This window comes from Rattus norvegicus, chromosome 1 (genome assembly GCF_021556685.1).
Source record: "Rattus norvegicus strain SHRSP/BbbUtx chromosome 1, alternate assembly SHRSP_T2T, whole genome shotgun sequence".
Taxonomy (NCBI): domain Eukaryota; kingdom Metazoa; phylum Chordata; class Mammalia; order Rodentia; family Muridae; genus Rattus; species Rattus norvegicus.
The window spans coordinates 198947549-198961964 of record NC_141534.1 but is presented as its reverse complement, the minus strand read 5'-3'; the positions used below and the strand labels follow the sequence as shown (position 1 = coordinate 198961964).

The following is a 14416-nucleotide window of genomic DNA, read 5'->3' as shown; positions in this document are numbered from 1 at the left end:
GAATCTCATTCTATTGCCCCTACATGACAATTACTTCACCTCTGTGAGCTGTTTCCTCATTTGTAAAGTCAGGCTTCTATCAAGTGTTTATCGTAGAGGTTCTTGGGATGAATCAGGTAAAACACACATATAAGATACACAGAGCATACCCAGATAGAAATTTCTTTCCTCAGAGACAAACAAACCCAAACTTCTACTTATCTGGTTTTCTGGCATTCTCGAAGAATTATTGGAGTTCCTTCAGAGGGGACCTAAACACCAGCAATCTCACAACTGACACACAGTGTTCCTTGCAGGGAACAAGGAATCTAGTTCTGCAGTGACTAGGTCAAGGCCAACAGGAGTACCCAGGCCTCCAGTCAGGGCGCACCTATGGTTTAAGGCATGCTACTTGTGAGTTGGGTCAACAGGTAAGGGGGGTAAAATCTCGAGGAGTGTTGGACTTCCACGTTTCAGAACTCCGGACAGTTCCTAAAGCTTGCTACAACAGCCTGAAGACCCTTCATAGAGCATGGTTTTCTATGGAAGATGTCTGTCCTTTTATTACTGCCCTTTGTAGCCATTGTACAGGATGTACATTACCATCTGACTGTTGCTTGCTACCTGACCCTCATGGTGAGAAAATCTACCTCTTTGTGATGCTACCACTTCTAGCAGGTGGTGTGTGTGTGTGTGTGTGTGTGTGTGTGTGTGTGTGTGTGTGTGTGTGTGTTTGGGGGTGTGGGTTAAAACTGAACCAGGCTTTTGTGTATAGGAGTGTCAAGTTAGAAATTGTTCTCTATTATCTCCCCAAGGTTACCTGAAGCTTCCTACCTGACTCCTTTCCGTCTTGTGGAATTGCATTGAAGAAAGCATAAAAGCCAGTGTTTGTTGTCATGTAATCACTGCGGAACACAACTGTCAAGATGTCTGAGGAGGAGAAAAATACCACAGCTGATGGGGCACAGAACTTCCCCATGGAGAGTGATGGAATTCTGGGGCCATCGAAGATCTCAACTGAGTCATAGGGACATCCAAGGATATCTTCCAGGCTGTGGGGTGGGGTGGGAGGGACAAGACTGGATATCAGTGGCACAATACCAAATGCTCCATATCAATGTCCCAAAATGTGACAATCTTAGAACATGAAGTATTCATTAGTCTTTCTCAGATGCTTTATTAGGATTCTACTTTCTTTGCTTAGGTAGTATATGAAGTTTATTAATACAAATTTATTCTGAGTTTTAAAGTCATAGTGATTCTGAACAGTCACAAAGATAATATACATTAGGAATTTGTAGTTAATGTTTATTTGGATTTAAAGCAAGTCTGAAGTAGCAGTATTTACTCAGCCATGATTGAGCCATGATTCGGTGCCTGGCCGAGGCTGGTTTATCATGGAAGCCCCTGGTCTTGCTCTATTGCAGCGTGGTGTGCGCCTTGTCAGAGAAGAAAGACCTTGTGAAGATTTTGCTAGAGGAAAAGTTTTGGTGAAGAACTGGGGCTTTAACACCATACAGAGCTGTATCTTTCGTCAATGGGAAAGTTAATTACTCTCCATGGTCTCATTTTCCTCATATCTAATGAGGATGGTAAAGACATTTGTAGGCTACAATGATGCTAGAGCCTGACATAGCCTAGAACCCAGGGTCTATAGAGGTATCTCAGAGGGTAAAGTGTTTGACATTAAATCTGAGTTTAATTCCCAGAACCCTTGTGAAAGTTCTGGTTATGGTGGCCTACCTACTTCAAGAGCTCAAGGCCAATGAGAAATCTCTCTTGGAAAAACAAGGTGAATGGTGCCTGAAAAATGACACCTGAAATGACCTCTGACCTCCACATGAACATAGGTGTAGAAGAAGCAAACAGCCCGGGGTCTAGACCCACAGTCACCATTCTCAAACATCAGCTGTTACTTTCTGGCATGGCCATGAGAAGGTGGCAGTAACTATGGGACATTGTCCTTTTTGTGTCAGAGGAAAGGCATTGTCTATGTCATCTTCTTTCACTTTGGGAAACATTTAGAAAATGAATACCCATGCCCGGAATAGTTGACCAACATGTCTAAGGAGTCTCTTAAAGTCTGTATAAAATATAGACAAGCAAAGGGCTATCCTGAAAGGACATATATTGGTGCTTAGTGTATAAGTTCAATGGTTTTGAATATTTAGGGAATATATTTTGTCGTCCGAGAGGCTCTACCAGCAGCTGACTGAGACAGATGCAGATACTTACAGCCAACTATTGGACTGAGGTGGGGGACCACTATGGAAGAGTTAGGGGAAGGACTGAAGGAGCTGAAGGGGACTGCAACCCCATAGGAAGAACAGCAATATCAACTACCCAGACGCCTCAGAGCTCCTAGAGACTAAGACACCAATCAACGAGCATACTTGGGCTGGTCCATGGGCCCTGCTACATATGTTGCAGAGGACTGCTTTGTCTGGTCTCAGTGGGAAAGGATGCACTTAATCCTGTAGAAACTTAATGCCCCAGGGAAGGGGATGCTAGTGGGGTGAGGTTGGAGTGGATGGGTGGGGGGTACTCTTTCAAAGTGAAAGAAAAGAAAGGGGGAATGGACTGAAGAACTCATGGAGGGGGAACCAGGAAGGAAGGCAACATTTGGAATGTAAATAATTAAAATTATTAGTAAAATAATTAGACAAGATTATTAAATAAAAATTTAAAGACAAATTTCCAAAGCTGAGCTGTGTCAAAAACACTGATAAATGACTAACTGGATTTTTCTAGCTAGAGGAGAACTACTGGATTCCACTACAAAATTAATTCAGACTTGACCTCGGAAATGCTGTTGTGTTTTAGGCTCCTGTGCTTTTCTCTCACTAAAGAAAATGTCTTTACCACAGCCAAGAAAACAGCCAGTTATTTTATTCAGATTGAACCCTCTCTTTAAAACTAGTTTCTTACTTCAAATTCGGAATCATGAGTTCTATGCGAAAATTCTTCTCCACATGGATCTCCCAAACACATTGGATGTCTGTTGGATAGTTTTCTGGATACTGTGGACTTGTAAATGAACCAGAGAGGCTGGAAATGACTCCTCCACAAGAGTTACTTCCTCCTGAAATAAGGAAAAGGATGTCATGTTGCAGTCACATGGTGTCATTGAGTGATCTTAGCGATGACCAGCTCACAGACACTGTGACAAACAAGTCAAGTGTGGTCAGGTGGCAGTTGGCCTTGGTGAGCTGAAACCATTCAATCTAATTCTGATGGCTCAAAAGTATCATCACATGAGAACTCCCGGTCTTCCCTCTGCTCCCACCATCTGCAAAGAGATACCCAACTCGTCTGCTATGTTTACTGCATCTTTCCTCTCCAAAGGGAAAGAATCTTTGCTTGCTGGGAGGAAGATAAGGCTCTGCATCATGAGAGACAGGAGAAGAACGTCACAGACACAGACTGTCTGACTTTGAGAAGGTTTGTGAAGCAAGAGTGCAGAACAACTTCAGAGTCTGATAAGTCAGGGAAAGAAAGAGATCATGGGCATAGTTGATGGCCTATGACTGGGACCACCTCTCAGCACACAGTAAGCACTTTGCTAGGTCATGGTCACTTATTTTAACACAGTGTGTTCAGACTGGGACTTGTAGATTTGGGGATTTATGAAAGTTAAACTAGACAAAGATCTAGTTCTTCCACAGTCACTGTCAACTTAGCATGAAAAGACATAGCCCTACACAGGTATACTAGGCATCATGCTGCCTTAAAAAAGTAGATAACAAAATCATCCAGTTATATGGAGGGACTTTGAAAGCACAATACACTTCATTTGTACCTAATTTTTATGATGCTGCTTGACGTTTCTTCTTTTTCACCTCTATGACCACCTTGTAATCCTCCCAGGCTCCCACAGGTTTCTAATCTTTCCTAAGATGGACCTGGGAGCTGATTCTAGGTATCCTACACTTCTGCCCCTTATTATATTCTGGGATGGGAAAAAGCTGGAATCAAATCCAAGGGACTGCACAAGTGCTCTCTACCAGAGCCCATCCCCAGTCCTTTTTGTAGAGACAGAATCTTATGGTGTAGCCAAAGATGGCCTTGACCTCAAACCCTCCTGTTGGTACCTCTCAAGTAACAAGATGACAACTGTGTGCCACCATACTCCTCCCTCTGCTGATCACATCTTTAGGTTATAACAATAGGGTCAAGACACGTATGTGTGATGGCAGATGAAAACCAGGTGTCTATCTTTGAGCATCCACTCCAGGGCTGTGCCTGGACAAGGCAGGCTTAGTGTGAGTCAGATGGACTGCAGAACCACATCTACTAACTTACTGACTTCTTGTCTACTTTGTCCTGGGAAGATCCACAGCCTTCCTTTCCCTCATGTTTCTCCTAATACATAGTCACCATTTACAGAGTGGCAGCAGAGGAATAAGTCCCTCACCCACATGCCAGGGGCTCTGTTGTGCTACATCCTTGGCCCTTGCCTGGAATCTGACGACATGGAGTTACCATTGTCATAAAATGTGACTACCTGTTAGTGGATCCTGAGAAGTTGGAGGAGGACCTGGAAGGAAAAAAAGAAGACAATAATGACTTCCGGGGGGGGGGAATCTTTAGTCTCATCTACAAGCTAGTGCATGGTGAATGGCTTCCTTCAATGTATTTGGTGCTAACTTAGAAGAGTCTGGAGCTGCTAAGTGAACATTCTCTACAATTCTATGGCAGATCAAAGCCAACCAGTAATACTTGGACATGCCTCTTATCATCACTTATCACCAGATGAGGACTAGGGTCCCTCCCTTGAACCTGAGTAGGCTCTGTAATTGCTTTGAATAGGATATGGTAGAAGCCATGCTATGTCTTAAGGAACTATTGACATACTTCCTGCTTCTGAGCCTGAGGCTTAATTCTACAGCCTCGTATCATCCTACCTCTGGAAGAGGCTGGATGGAGAGGCCCGAGACTCCCTGGAAAGGAAGAGGGCTCACCTTTGCAGCTGCATTCACAAAGGCACCGATGATGTATACGAAGCTATCCTGAGCTATCCAAGTCATAATCCAGGTAAATAACACTGAGACCCTAGCTTGATTGTCTGAAGAGCAGAAGAATCTCCCAGCTGAGCCCTGCCCAAAGTCCTAACACATAAAACCATGGCATGTAACTGTCTTAAACCACTAGATTTTGAGGCCACAATGAATAACCAGAATGGATCCTTCCTCATTTCTTTATCACCCATACAATTCCTGCTAAATGAGAAAACTACAGACAACACTTTACTGAATAGCTGCTGTTGGAGATTTAGCTCAGTGGTAGAGTGCTTGCCTGGCAAGCACAAGGCCTTGTGTTCAGTCCTCTGGTCTGAGAAATTTGAAAAATTCTCCCTATCCTTGACCTTAATCATGGCCTTGTGGCTTTAGACAGCACTTCTCAGTAACACATAAGGTGCCCTTACCTTGGACACCCAGCACTCATTAAGGTCTCCTCCAGGCAAATGCCAAAAGAGGTGCTTCTTTCAATGACCCGTGACTTGCATGCTCTCTGCAACTTACCTTTGGAAAGGGTAAATTCAACTTTCCCTCAAGATAAATCTTACAAGCTTTCTCTCCTACTGGAGAGAATGTGAGAGGTATTGGGAGAGCAGGGAAAGGAAGAGATACTTTCTCTAAGCTGTTCCTGATAAAGATAGTGTGGGGCAGGCTTTGGATCTCCCTTATCCTCAACCACAGGGATTAAGTAATTAATGTATCAAGAGTCCTTGCATCATACCTATCAATGTTTTGGACAGAGCTTGCAATTAAAAGAAATATATTTTCTTCCACCTCCAATGTCATTCTAGAATTTACAGTATTAGTCTGATTTTCCTAATACGTGTATATATATACATGTCATATATAAATATAAATATATTTAAAAACTTGATTCTCCCATTAATTTGCTTAATGATCAAAATTGCTTAACCTTGCTTAAATATTCCTTCTGAAAACAGAATGTGTGTCTTTAAAGGAATTTTCTTGGTGCCAAGCAATAACCTGAACAAACTGTCCCCCCATCTTTACTATAGTGTAGTCTGATCTGGGTGTCCTGGGCCTATGTGTGTATGGCAAGTATTTGAGGTCAAGTGTACTGGCAGTTTGGCCATATCCCTTGAATAGCTGAAAAGTGCTTGGCTAACTTTCTGTGTGTCTGTTTATCTGGAAAACATAAGTGATCAAAATATCGTCCTAGAGGAAATTAAGAGCTGGAGGAGGTCCCTGATTTATAAAGATTTGACATGTTACTTTTCATGAAGGAGAAATTTTGCTTCAAAATTTGAATTTCAATGTTTTCCGCAGGTCACACATGTGATCTGATCCTCCCTTGAGATGCTGGACCTCAGCAGTGAGCTCCCAGGCACCACAGATAGCGAGAATGCAGGATGGGTGCTCTCTGTATAAAGTTGCTGAACCAGAACATTCAGAAGCTTAGCTAAGTGGGGTGCATTCTCTGACTTACAGTGGCTTTACAGTGGGCTTTGGAGATATAACTCCATCATAAGTTGAGAAATGTCCATCTATACATGTATGAAGAGCTCAGGATGCCTGGCTCTTAGCATTTTTTAAAAGGGTATTTGGTACTGTTTCCACAGTTTTTTCCTGAGTGGGAAGTTTCCTTAACTAGGAGAGCAGTGGACATACCTGGTGGCATAGGTGGAGGAGGGGCACCTGAATCTGTATACAGAAAGAAAAGCAACAGGTCATTCTTTTTTATGAACTCAAAGGATGGAAGTTGATGTGACAAGAGGGAGATGGTGAATAAGAGGGACAGACTCATGACCTTTCTGGGTTCAGACACCAGTTTCTAGAACCAACAATTGGGCCCCCTCATCGAACGTGAGTTCTTGACTTAGAAAACTTAGCCCAGCCATTAGGTAGGCTGTGTATCACGGTGGGCAGAGCTAAGTTACTCATGTTACCCCTGTGCAGAATTTCTGGGGGACTCTTAAAAGTGCAGGCTCCTGAGTTCCTTCCCAAACCTACTCAGTGATAGTTTCTTAAAGGAGAGACTCTAGAACCTTTATTATAATGCCTCAGAGTGGTGCCCATAGATATCCTAGACCTCCCATAACTACCAAGAGCTACTCATGACAAGGTATGTGTCTGCACCCAGGACTTGGTCTTTAAGGGTTGTTTAAAGAATCAAATGGGTGGATGTAAAATTTCACACATGAAGGGCAGTTTCAAAATTCCTTCAGTTGCATAGGAAGAGAATGAATACCTGAGCAGATAACACCAGCATCCTCATGGTGCCCACAGTTGTGTTCAGACCATCCCGAATGTGGACACTGGCTGAGGTAATGTTCCAGTCCGGAACACTGAAGATTGTCTAGGAAGATGTCTCCTGAGCCTGGGCCAAAGTAAGCCTCACCAAGACTAGAAACAGCCTGCCCACACTCTAGCTGGCGGCATACAACCTCAGCTTCATTTGAACCCCACAGGTCATCACATATGGTGCCCCAGACTCCCTGGTGGAGGATTTCCACTCGTCCTGAGCACCGACTGGAGCCACCCACTAGGCGAAGTTCTGGCCAGTCTCCTGCAGAGAGAGAGAGAGAGAGAGAGAGAGAGAGAGAGAGAGAGAGAGAGAGAGGTGATATGAGTTCCCACACCCAATACCTTCACCTGGAATCCTGCAGTACTGTCCTTGGGTGTTCATTAATCCTCACGTTTACCATGGATTTCTGAGTGCAGTTTGCAGGGGTTGCAGCAAATTTTGCTTCACTAGACTTTTTTGTTTCCTGTGTTAGCCACGGATTGTATAGCCATAGACTCTTAGGGAACCTGAGTCTATTCACTTGGGAAATATAAACACTGTACAATGTACTGTTCCACACTCTGATAAATACAACAAAAGCAAAGACAGGATGTTAGAGGATAATGACAGAGAGGAGATCCTGGCAGACACCCTTTAGAAATGTGAAAAGGAGCTAGTGAGTAGAAGAGCCAAAACAAACAAACAAACAAACAAACAAACAAACCAACCAACCTTTGGACCAGAGAGAAGAGTACAGGCAAGAAGCCCTAAGGAGCCATGTCACTTCATAATAGACCTTTTCTCTTGGTGTTATGCCAGTGAGGAAAATGACCAAACATGTAGCCTATTTTTAGGTAACATGTGACTACTTTGCAAATGATGGATACACATGTGAACACACATGCATAGACACAGAACACATCACATTTGAAAAAGCGAAAAGAATCCCAGCCAGACTTTCCCGGGGCATTCCATAACAGTTTTTGCAGTCTGAAGAAGGCGTGAACTCAGCGGTAAAAGACCAAACAGCCCAAAGATAAAGCCAAAGGCAGCCGATATTTAAGTCCCACCTATAAAAGACACCACTGACCTGGAACATGGGACAGAGGTTTTTCAGCATCTATAAGTAAGAAAAACAAATAGATCGATATTTGGAAGAAATCCAGGCTTTAATAACAGAAGATAAAGTTTAATTATACTCTTATTTGTATTGATTAATCTATCCTCAATCCCTTTAAAGAACAGGATACCAGAAAAACCAAATTTATCAATAGGTCTAAAATAAGCTTCTCTCTGGGGTGTAAGTTTATTACAGCAAAGTGAGAAAATGGACAGATATAGAAGGTTGTGGTTTGAATAGTATCTGTTCCCAGGAGCCCAAGCCTATTTACTGGAGAAATAGATACATTAGTAACATGTATTATTCAGTGTGGGCAGCTCCGTGCACTGCAAGCACATTCTATTGACAGTGACTGATTCTTTGTAGTCACATCTGCGATTGTAGCTGTTTAAAGACATGGCATAGCTAGCAGGAGACATCCTAGAGGGAACCTATTTACTCCCAACTACTCATGCATATAAACCAGGGTATTTAAAAAAGGGGACAATTAAAATTAGTCACTTCCCAGAGTTATGTATGACTAAGGAGAATAGTGAGATGTACATTTTTCTGTTGGGTAATAAGCCAGGACTTTGTCAAAGACATCTTTGCACTCAAAGAGTCATCAGCCTTCTAGTTTCTTAAGTGAAGAGACTGGGACTCTGATGTTGCACAAATACAGTCTGGAAGTTCACTGCAGCTCTGAGAGCCAGTCCCATGTGGCCCTGGCCTCCCTGCAGCAGGCTACTGCCTCTGTATTCAGACACATTCTTTGCACATTTCAGCAAAGCAGACATTGCTAATGATTACTGCCAAATGAGAAACTTAAACAAGAGTACCTGAGCAGATGACACCAGCATCTTCATGGTGGCCACAGTTGTGATCTGACCAGCCAGAATGGGCACACTGACCCAGGAAGTGCTCCACCCCAGCACATTGGAGGTTATCTAGGAAGATATCTCCCGAGCCAGGGCCAAAGTAGGCCTTGCCAAGGGCAGACACAGCCTGACCACACCCCAGCTGTCTGCATACGACCTCAGCTTCATTCAGGTCCCACAGGTCATCACACACAGTCCCCCAGACTCCCTGGTAGAGGATCTCCACACGCCCTGAGCAGCGATTGGAGCCACCCACTAGCCGCAGCTCTGGCCAGTCCCCTGCAGACAGAGACCTAGTGACTGTTGTCATCTGGGAGCATGACACCTTTCCATGAGATGTTTGAGCTGCCCTCTCCTGTATTCTATTAGATAAAGAAAACCTACTAGAGTCAGCCAACTAGTCAACCCCAGATGGAGTGTGACAAGTCATGGGGTTGTCAATAGCATCTAAGGTGTACAAAATCCACTAATTACTATCTGTTATGTGAGAAACATGCACAAATCTATTTGGACTAAATGCAGAAAAAATGAAACTTGTACAAAATTTTTTTATTTTTATGAGACATTTTCTAGTGTCACTTTTATGGTAGCTCGAGTTTGTGCAGCAGGGTGTTGGCATGCCAACCTTATCTGTGAAGGAACTGAAAGTAGAAAAATCAAAAGAGATCCCCCTGAACTCTACTTGTGGCAAACAACGTGTCTATCTATTCAAGGCTTTTGTACCCCATGCTTCAGAAGTGCCTTATTCTTTTTCTGTGGTCTAGTTCATTGTTCTGAGGCTCTGCCCATCTTGGAAAAATCAATTAGCGACTGAGATGGGGAGGCTAACTATACCTGAGTCAGGCACGGGAAGAGGTGAGACATTCCCACTAGGAGTATGTGTAGGCTGTGCAGGCTTTGAGAATTCTGAAAGGCACAAAGTCAAAACCAAACAATAATAATAGCAATAACAACAAAACAACCTGTTTATTCAGGATATGAGAGCTGGAAGACTGTAGGGATTTGCAATGATCCTAAGTCCTAGAGTAGAGTCATTGGTCCATTTTCAAGCAAATAGGCTGTATGTAGTTCTAGTATTTCACACATGAAGCAGGTACAGAAAGTATCGATATGGGTTCTGAGAGAAAGAGATACTTGGTACTCAAATGGGTGCCTTCTGGGACTTACGTGGTCTTTCTGTTACCATCTTGGAAGTTGCTGTGGGTATAGCTGTGAAGACAAGATGAAGGTAGACTTAGGAAGTCAAGGACACCATACTTAGATCACTCTTCATTGAACACCCAGGTCCTCCTTGATTCCTTCACCTTCTCACTTCTAAAATAAATAATATCCTAAGCTACCCATTTCTTCACATGGGTCTCATGCTGCCCAGAACTATGGAAACCAACTGAAATGACAGACCCCTCTGCCTCTTCTTCAAAATATAATTTGTGCTAAAATGTAAACACTCATACATTGTTTCCTGGAAGGGACCTTCCCCCATTTTCTGACTTGCTTCTTGCTTCTTCTTGTCTTAATTTCAACTCAATGTCCATTGTAGAGCTATTTCTGCCTCTTCAGTTAGTTTTGTTTCCATGATCTCTTTACCAGCATGTTAGTTACTGGTTTATAAGTATATATATATATATATATATATATATATATATATATATATATATATATATATATATGGCTGGAGTGATGGCTGAGTGGTTAAAAGCAGTGGCTGTTCTTCCAGAAAACCCAAGTTCAATTTCCAGCACCACAGAGTAGCTGACTACAGTCTGTAATTCAGCTCCAAATGATTTGACACCCTCACACAGACATGCATGCAGGCAAGACATCAATATACATAAAACAAAAAATCCTTTTTTCAAAGAAGTATATATGTGATTTTCATAAGTTGATTTGATATGTGTCACTTCGCTAAAGGTCTTGAAAATTTCTAGAAGTTTCCTGTTGGCACTTTTGGATCCTCATGTTTGATGTCAATCATCTGCAAGTAGGGATAATTTGACTTCTTCCTTCCCTATTTGTATCCTTGGAATCCCTTTCTCTTGTCTTATTTCTCTAGCTAGTGCTTCAAGAATAGTGGACATCCCTGTCAGGAGCCATCATAGGACACTAGCAGGTGATCTTGGTCTGCTTTGAATTAATAAATAATCCACACAGATTTGCTCCTATAGGCAAGGCCCAGGAGAAAATCATTTTAGGAAAGATTCCTGCTATTAATAATCTTTTCTGTTATTATTACACATATGAAAATCATTAGGTATCAGCACACAATTTTGAGCAGATCTCTGCAGAACAACAAAGATGTACTGTCTATTAGTGATGCTATATAGACAAAAATATAACTTCTTAATTCTTAATGATGGTCCTATAAGAATTCTTAAAATTGTAACAGTATTTATTAAACTCTTTTATAATGGGACTGCTATTAAGTCCTTTCTGATAGTCAAGACTGCAAAATGAGAACTCTATCAGTCTCCCATGTGTCACCAGTTAATTGTTTCTACTACTCAGACTTTCTACTACTCAGAGCACATTCCAAGAGGTTGTAAAACCATTAATAAAAGGTCATAAAAAGGGAACTATGATTTATTACAGGTGCTAGGGCAGAAGATCAAATATTGACTGGGTTTATCTATAAAAAACTTCATTAATAACTTAGTTACATTTTTAACTCTCCTTGAACTTGTGAATCTATGACAGATGACAAATATTTAGACAAATAATTACTTCTAATGGATGTGCATGTTTACAACATTCTCTGTTGTAAACGTCTTATTTGATTTATGATTTAAATTTGTGTGTAAACTTGTGGTGAAAGATGTATAAGTGCTGAGGACAAAGAGAAGAAGCTCATGAATTTCCCTTGCCCCACTTAGGATTTTCCCACTTGCACTCTTTTTGGAGAGCGTTCATAGGAGACTTTTTACAACTTAGAAATAATGCTTAATTAACTTTTCAAAGTGTCCTGTTTTGTGTGTGTGTGTGTGTGTGTGTGTGTGTGTGACTTCAACTAGCAGGTTGAAAGTTAGAGGTGTGGAATTCCTAAGGAGTGAGAACAAAGGCTACTTTACTTAGCCTCTTGCTGTTTTACTATGAGGTGCTAAGTGCCAGACTGTAGTTTCTGGCCTCAGAGGAACTCAGAAGGCAGGTCAGCTACAGTAGCAAAGTAGCTTAGACTTAGATAAGTATACTTTTTATTACTATACATCAACCCTAAATATCTCTAAAGGCAAGGTCTTACTCCCATATCTCATAAGACAAAGTCTTACCCTCCTCCGCTGACGCTCTTCCCCCTCTGCTGCTTCAAGGGGAAATAAGAACAGAAAGAAAAACCCCACCAGGGCTGGCTTCCAGCACAACCTAGCCTCATTTCTGATTTTTAGGAAACTGATTTAAGGTTTTCTCATTTTAGGATGATGTTGGCTATAGGTTTGTCAAGAATAGATTTTATTATGTTAATGTATGTTCCCTTCAGTCTTACTACATCTGAAACTTTTATTGGGAGCTATACTAATTTTTTCCAAATGTCTTTCCTGCATCTATTGAGGGGATCATGTGATTTTGTCTATAATTCCTTTAAATGGTTTATTACATTTATGAATGACTTACACATGAACCATTCCTGCATCTCTAGGACAAAACCAATATTATCATGGTGGGTGATCTTTCAGATATGTGTCTCTATTCAGTTTGCTAGTATTTTGTTGAGAATATTTTTTTAATTACTTATTTTATGTATGTGAATACACTGTAGCTGTTTTCAGACACACCAGAAGAGGGCATTGGATCCCATTACAGATGGTTGTGAGCCACCATGGGGTTGCTGGGAATTGAACTCAGGACCTCTGTAAGAACAGTCAGTGCTCTTAACCACTGAACCATCTCTCCAGCCCCCTTTGTTGAGGATTTACATTTATGTTCACTGGGGACACTATCCTGTAATTTTATTTTCTTTTTTTACCTGTTTTTTTCCCCCAAGTAATAGAAGGCATCAGAGAAGGAGATCTAAAGTAATTCTTCTGGTTCTAGTTTTCTAATGTTTTTAAAGTATTGGTTATAGATCTATCTAAAAAGTTTGGTAGAATTCTTCTGCGAATCTACCTGGGCATTTTTTGAGGCTATTGTTATTATCATCATTATTATTGCTATTACTGCTTAAACTTGCTTATTTCTTATGAGTCTTTATAAGTTGGTGATCTTCTATTGGCTTAACTTTAGTGGTTTGGAAGAATTTAGAAATTTGTTCATATCTTTTTAAAAATTATTTTATTTATTTACATTCCAGCCTTCGCCCCCTCCCAGTCCCCCTCTCACAGATACTCATCCCATTCCTCCTCCCCCTTGTCTCTGAGAGGGTGTCTTCCCTCTCCTGCCACTACTTGTCATCTCCCCTCCCTGGGGCCTCAAGTATCTCAAGGATTAAGGGCATCTTCTCTCACTGAGACCAGACCAGGCAGTCCTCTGAAGGAAAGGTGGTCTCCAGAAATGAGCCCAACTTGGGATTCATTTCATAGGGGGCGGGGCACCAAGACCTGACACTATTGCTGATGCCTACAGAAAGGAATCTAGCCTGGTTGTCCTCTGAGAGGCCCTACCAGCAGCTGACTGAAACAGACACAGATACTTACATCCAACTATTGGACTGAAGTCAGGGACCCTTACAGTTGAATTAGGAGAAGTATTGAAGAAGCTAAAGGGTAGGGTAACCCCATAGGAAAACAGCAGTCTCAACTAACCCAGACCCCTGAAAGCTCCCAGAGACTGAGTCACTAACCAGGCATCAGACATGGGCTGGTCTGAGGCCCTGGCACATGTACAGCAGAAGACTGCCTGTTCATTTCTTTTATAATTTTATCTTAATAAAGTTTTTTAAATATAAGTTTTTAAAATCCTAATAGGTCTTTAAATACATATTTCCCTATATTATTCTGAATTTCCTTGTTCTATGCCATAGTAGTTCCATGTTCATTTCTAATTCTATTAACTTGGATAATCGACTTTCTTTTGGTTAGTTAAGCCAAGGGTCTATTGCTCTTATTCATCTTCTTGAAGAACCAGCTCTTTGATCTGTTGACTCTTTGTACTGTTTTCTTTGTTTCTATTTTATCAATTTCTGATCTTTATTATTTCTAGGATGCAAACCTCCGGGAGCATCTGTGAGGCCATTGCCATAGATGACAATGAATTGAGAAGACACTTCCTA

The 14416-nt window shown here is 41.6% G+C and overlaps 1 protein-coding gene across 2 annotated transcripts in view; it reads right to left on the bottom strand.

Annotated features, from left to right (window-relative positions):
• Nucleotides 1-14416, bottom strand: part of Dmbt1l1 (deleted in malignant brain tumors 1 like 1) — a 134446-nt gene that overhangs the window by 64677 nt on the left and 55353 nt on the right. Inside the window, exons 14-22 of one of the 2 annotated variants that reach the window (NM_001447286.1) lie at nt 10387-10428; nt 10054-10125; nt 9181-9498; nt 8333-8362; nt 7207-7524; nt 6627-6659; nt 4484-4516; nt 2908-3061; nt 814-1031 (exon numbers count right to left, since the gene is read on the bottom strand). In NM_001447286.1, the coding sequence (NP_001434215.1) occupies nt 814-1031; nt 2908-3061; nt 4484-4516; nt 6627-6659; nt 7207-7524; nt 8333-8362; nt 9181-9498; nt 10054-10125; nt 10387-10428 (1218 nt within the window). The remainder of the gene's footprint in view (nt 1-813; nt 1032-2907; nt 3062-4483; nt 4517-6626; nt 6660-7206; nt 7525-8332; nt 8363-9180; nt 9499-10053; nt 10126-10386; nt 10429-14416) is intronic. The other variant, XM_087593529.1, reaches the window with a different exon arrangement.